The sequence below is a fragment of the Etheostoma spectabile genome, chromosome 8 (genome assembly GCF_008692095.1).
Source record: "Etheostoma spectabile isolate EspeVRDwgs_2016 chromosome 8, UIUC_Espe_1.0, whole genome shotgun sequence".
NCBI lineage: Eukaryota > Metazoa > Chordata > Actinopteri > Perciformes > Percidae > Etheostoma > Etheostoma spectabile.
The window spans coordinates 30,589,593-30,595,905 of record NC_045740.1 but is presented as its reverse complement, the minus strand read 5'-3'; the positions used below and the strand labels follow the sequence as shown (position 1 = coordinate 30,595,905).

Genomic DNA, 6,313 nt, shown 5'->3' with positions numbered 1-6,313 from the left:
AGAGAGAGAGAGAGAGAGAGAGAGAGAGATGTTGGTGTGTGTTGGGGTGGCTGATCGTGTGTCGTGATTACAGTTGAGTAGAGACTGAGAGAGTGAGAGAGGGCACCTTGCGTTCATCACAGTTTTATCGTTGTCTAAGTTTAGATCTTGGCTCACGGACGGCTTCTCAAGTAACAAGGCTGCAGGCGCACTCCGGCCACTCCACACTGACACGGAGCTCCACACATAGCTTTAAAGGGAGGAAAAGCTACAGAAAAAGTGGCAAGTCACAAGAACATAAGAGGAGAGGCAGGGGAGAAAGCCAGAGACTTTCATGTAAGATTTCAAACAGGAGAAACCCAGACGGAGAGACAAAATCAGACTGATTCTGTTTGGAAACAACTCTTCACCACGCCACTTCATCTCTGCCTCTTACCTGCCGGGACTGGACAATGACAGAGGAAGCAGAAGTGTTTCCCACCTCTAGTTCTGAGCAACAGGCTCCACACTTTCTACAAGATGTCATCTTCCACGGCAAGTTTAAGGTGAGTGTCTCCACATGAGACAAAGAGACTTGTATCCCTGCCACAGTCGGACTGATGGCAAAACATATAATAAAATACCGAACAATTCACTATGATCAAATGTGCCTCAGTACTTCAATCTACTGTCAACTACTGAGCAATATTGGCAATATTTATTCTCATGACAAATGCAAATCCTCCCCATAGTTGTATCCTCCTGTTACAGTGTTCATAATTTATTATATTTTTGTTGCTCTCTTTGTACAGTATCTACACTTTTGTTGTCTAATTTTATTTGAATTTGTAGACTATATTCTTTTTCTATATTAGTCGCTGTGCTTTTCTTTGCCCGTTACTATTTTTACTTGACTCAAACCGCCTGCACAGGAAGTTCTATGTGTCTAGACTGTTTTGGTGTTTGCACAAATTGCAAACCCAAATCTTGACTTTGAATCAGAGCAGACAGAGACTGACAGCGTTGGAGTGAAAAGAAGGATAACACCAAAAAAAAGTGAAGCCACTAAATGAAGTCTGTTCAGAGATGTAGACAGTACTGCAGATACGTGTTACAGGTAACACTATTACAGGAAGGATATTGTAATTTAGGGCTGAATGGGTACATAAAGCACTCAAGATATGTATATCACGTATTGCAATTTGTCTTCAAATAGTGTTAAAGACCAGTCTTTTGTTGTTTTTTGTATTAGACGTTTTTTTAACGCAATTTGGTGATGGTTGTGTCACTCCTTGATGTGCATTGAGTGCACATTTGATTTGCGCATGCTCAGATTCAAATGGTTTATGGCATAACATGTCATGCTGAAATTCAACATCTGCACGGCTTTCTACGTCACCTACCGAGACGTGGTGGCTTACCATGATGGCTTTTACATGATAAAAAAAAAAAAAAGTTATCTAGCTGACGTTTATTTGCTATTGTACATGTGTGACTCCCAACAAAGATAGTAAAGAAAATGAAACCAAGTGAACCTATACTGGTACGACCTCAAAATACAATTATGAACCTGAAAATGAGCAGAATTTAGGCGCTTTAAAAATATGATCCAAGGAGAATGAGTGGAGAGTTGTTGAAGTGTTCTGGTAAATTACTATCAACCGCTGTAAAATACTTTTTGTGGTATTTTGTGATACCCATCAACATCAGATACAATGGATGACAGTTTATTACCAACAAACAATTTGCAAAAATTCCTGCAGTAAACCCTGCGACACGGCCGTAAGATAAGAGCAAACACATTTGTTAGTTTTACAATGCATACATTACTTGGCATTAATATTCAAACCTCACTGACCTCTTGTGTGTCAGTCAAAACACACTCATATTGTTAAAACTCACAGGACTTGTGAGTAGAGGAAAACGTTTCCAAAGTTATAAAATATGTCTTGAATTTAAATTTAAACATACCAATGAAACAATACATTACATACATTTCTTTTCTTCTGTTTTTCGAATGATGCAGCCCAAAAAATCCAAACATGAAGTCTTCGGTTTGAATATTTTACAGATTCAGACTTGATTGATTCTCGATTACAACGACACAGGCAGTACAAATAAGAACAAAACATTAAGGACAACAGGGATACATTTAGGATTCCCGCTGCCCTTTTTGCTCACAAAGAAAGCCTTGTAATCCTATATAATAGTCATATAATACCTGATTTATTGCAAAGTGTTGATGATCTTTCACCCATGAACCCAACTCATGAAGAAGATCAAAAGAAAGTTCCTTGTTCGTATCGACGGGGGAACTCCCACTGCACTCAACTGCAGCTTCTTCTCTGGTGGTCCAGGCAGCAGAGAGCTCATTAAAGAAGACCTGGATTAGAACGGCGAGACATGGGGCCTCCTTCATGAACAACCTAGACACAGATTTCATCTTAAATTGTGTGTACGCAGGGGCAGGGCCAGAAGGGGGTCACTGGGTGGCACTGCCAAAACAGTAACGTGAGCTATTTAAATTAGATACATGGTTAAACATCATTGGCTCTTACCAGTGTATCTCTGTGTACTTGGTCCACAGCAACCCCACCAATCGGTCCCAAAACGTCCCAGTTAGAGAGGAGATGCCCTAAACATGTAGTTGTAAATCTTTCCCCAAAGGAACCAAGCAGGCCTGCCATGTTGCACCATCTAAATTTTCTTAAAAAGTTGCCATTCTAGCTCAAAGGTTGTTGTTGTTGTTTCCTGTAGCAACGAGATATCGAGATCAGCAACACATAGAAAGCTGAAGGGGAAGGGCAAAGCTGGATGTCAGGCTTTATCCTGGAAATGTACTTGCACTGATCCAGACTAGCAGTTGACAAAGGTCTCACAACAACAACAAAAACATGTAATATCAGAAAATTGGACCTTGACCAGATTGTTTGGTTTCTTAAATGGTTTGTCCTTCCATAATACAAAAATGGTCTGTTGACTTACTTGATATCAGATGATAGGGCATGGCATAACACTAGTCACTATTTTTGGCACACTGGACTACACAGATATCATTTCAGTCAGGACCACTTTTTTAAAATTCATCTGCAATTTGTATTTGGTGGTATGGCTCTGTTCTGGGGCCTCGCCACACTTCCACGTGCATACATGGAAACTATGAGAGCACACCTCCCTGTCCTTCCATGTGCATGGATGCAAAGCCTTAAGCGGGGCCAGCAGCAGTTCAGGATCCCCCCAGGGTACAGAACAGAGCAGCATCAATGAAAAAGACACAACATCAATTTATAACGAGGATCTGGGTGGAGGTGGGTTTTTAGTACTAGCAGAGTTGCAGCAAAGGTAGGCTGGGAAAAGCAGTTTGGAATCAGCTGAACCATCAGCTGATTTGTGTTGTCTTAGGAACGGTCAGCTAAGAGCTGAGATAATAACCGAGCTTGACTCTGTGACCTGCCAGAAGTTACACTATGTTTCAAGTTGGTAAAGATCTGACTGTGGTGCCTGGTATTTGCAGGGGAAGGTTCTCCAGGGCTGTAGGTGTGAGTGACTCCATGATCAGTGTCCTGTTCCTGTGTCACGTACGCTGCCTGACAGCTGACAGATGTTTTCGGTTGCTGATTTTATATAACACTGCTATCTACACTTCAACAACATATGATAGCTGCACAGGCATGTCGGCTAGTCTCCCATTGCCAGACCTTCCTCCACAGAGCGACAGACAGAGGAGGGTCTGGCTATCCATACAGCTTTCCGAGATGGGAGAAAAACATGCTCTGGTTTATTGGCATTTATTTAAACCAATCACAATCATCATGGGCGGAGCCACGGTGCCGCTGCAAAATAGTCTCAGGAAGGAACTTGTTTTGGTGGAACGTGTACGTTCAGAAGTAGTTTTTGTCGTCAACAGAAAAATTGGACAGATAGTCTAGATAGCTGTCTGGATTTGCCCTGCAGAGATCTGAGGACCAGGTAACCATAGTCCTCATTGGACAGATAGTCTAGCTAGCGTCTGGATTTACCCTGCAGAGATCTGAGGACCAGGTAACCATAGTCCCAGATTGACAGATAGTCTACTAGCTGTCGGATTTACCCTGCAGAGATCTGAGGACCAGTAACCATAGTCCTCAGATTGACAGATAGTCTAGCTAGCTGTCTGGATTTCCCTGCAGATCTGAGACCAGGTAACCATAGTCCTCAGATTGGACGATAGTCTAGCTAGCTGTCTGGATTTACCCTGCAGAGATCTGAGCCCAGGTAACCATTCCTCAGATTGGACAGATAGTCTAGCTAGCTGTCTGGATTTACCCTTAGAGATCTGAGGACCAGGTAACCATAGTCCTCAGATCAGAGAAAAAAAGTTTTCTAGGTTTTTCCTATGTAAGCCATAAAAAAAGTGTTTTGGTACCAATACTGAAACTGTTTTTATTGGCAATAAAATGAAATAAAATGAGAATTTAGCGCCACTGCTGATAGTAACCGAGGTGACAGAGCTACTCTCAGAATCATGGCCATGTAGTGAGATCAGCTTTCCAGGGGTTTATTTCTGCACTTCACAGAGTCGGGTTACTAAGAGAGATAAAATAAGATCAAAAAGAAAGAAAGAATGATCACAATTAAAGCAGGAGAGTCAAATATACATGCATCTTGACTTTTAGTACCTACTGTAATATGGATCCATGCCTGCAAACCCTGGATCCCACTTTTCCTATAACACAACCAATAGCATTTTCTCAAATTACACCCTCTGAACCTGGTGAATCTCCATGTCTTTCAAAGTCATTATTCGTAACACAGACTTTCTGTTAAAGGCCCACATTGTAAAAAGTGACTTTTTATTATAAAGCAGGTCGAGGTGCTACATAAACACTGTGAAAGTATCAAAACGCTCAATCAACAGAGAAATGCACACAGCCTGAAACTAAACAGACTTTGGATAGTTGTGGTGTCAACTATACGATATGTAGGTATAAAGTGCCGCTTTGGTCATTCCACGGCTGCAATGACAGAGCTGGCTGCAGAGATGCAGAGAACCCAGATGCTGAAGATCCAGAAAGTCTAACCAATCAGAGCAGACTGGGCTTTTTTAGGAGGGGGGCTTAGAGACAGGCGCTAACACAAAGCGTTTCAAACAGAGGGTGAATACAGGTATTCAGACAGACAGGATGAGAATGTTTTATTAATATTAAAGCGCGTAAACATGTTCTACTAAAAAAGTATGAACCTGAAAATGAGCATGATATGGGACCTCCAAAGTGTACTTCCTGAGAGCCACCTACTCTAAGACATTAACAGTTTTTCAGGCTGATTAGTACCATGGGCAGTGTATGAAGATGGACGACGACTTCCTCCCACTCACAAAGCCAAAATCTCACAGTTAAGGACGCGGCCATTTTGTAGTTTTGGAGCCAGAGTCTGAGTAGTAGTGATCGGGTGGTGGAGCCGCGGTATCAAAGTCCCGCCCATGCACCCCCCCCCGACCAAAAAATTAGTCAATCCCAGATGTCAATCATTAGTTTCACTCTCTCTTTCTAGCATCAAATAATAAAAACCAAACTTATCAGAAAAAATTGAACAAGTGTGATAACATCTAGCTAAAATGACACAAACCATCTTTTGGAAAATGTGTTTGACTTATACTTTGATTTTTTTAACATGGTGGGGGTGGTGTTTATGACTTATAGCACCAGCCACCAGGGGGTGATCCAGATGTTTTGGATTTTACTTATACGACATATGAAATGTTGATTAAATGCATCCTGCACGCTGAAAAGCAACACAATCAGAGTTTTTAGCCTTTTCTCTCGCAGGACTTTAACCAGACGACAGCAAAGTTTCATCCTAGCTGTTTTGGAATTAAAGTTAATATTGCACAGCCAACAGTAATGTTTGTCATTTTAACCGGCTGTAAGCACCCTCATTAAAATAAGAAGCTGCTACATGAGTATTTTTTCTTAGTCTACAACATATAGAGCTCAATAATATAAGCTTTTACCAGAATACGGCAAATAAAAACTCCTTAGAAATATAGAAAATATTGGACAGGATAGAACAACTCAACGTAATTCTGCTCAATAACATCACTTTCACTTGTTTTCATTTTAGACAAATTGTACAGCTGACAATAATCCACATTTTTGTTGGCTCAGTCTGCCACTTTTATAAAAAAAAAAATTCCAGTGCTGGTTTCATGGTATCAGAATTTGGGACAGTCATCATGGAAACGTTATTTGGTCATGTGGCAAGGGCTGGACAACCCGGCAGAACAGGCAGCCAAGTGACAGTACTCTGATCCAGTGGAAATCACAACACTCTAGACCAATGGATTGGGGGGGGGGGGCATACCAGTTGGGACCCT

General features: G+C 41.4%; 1 protein-coding gene across 2 annotated transcripts in view; it reads left to right on the top strand.

Moving 5' to 3' along the window:
* The first annotated feature begins 59 nt into the window (after window positions 1-59).
* LOC116693378 (anoctamin-1) overlaps window positions 60-6,313 on the top strand; it is a 44,321-nt gene continuing 38,067 nt past the window's right edge. For both annotated transcript variants that reach the window (XM_032522310.1, XM_032522309.1), the window contains exon 1: window positions 60-524. In XM_032522310.1, coding sequence (XP_032378201.1) covers window positions 432-524 — 93 coding nt within the window. In that variant the 5' untranslated portion in view covers window positions 60-431. The remainder of the gene's footprint in view (window positions 525-6,313) is intronic.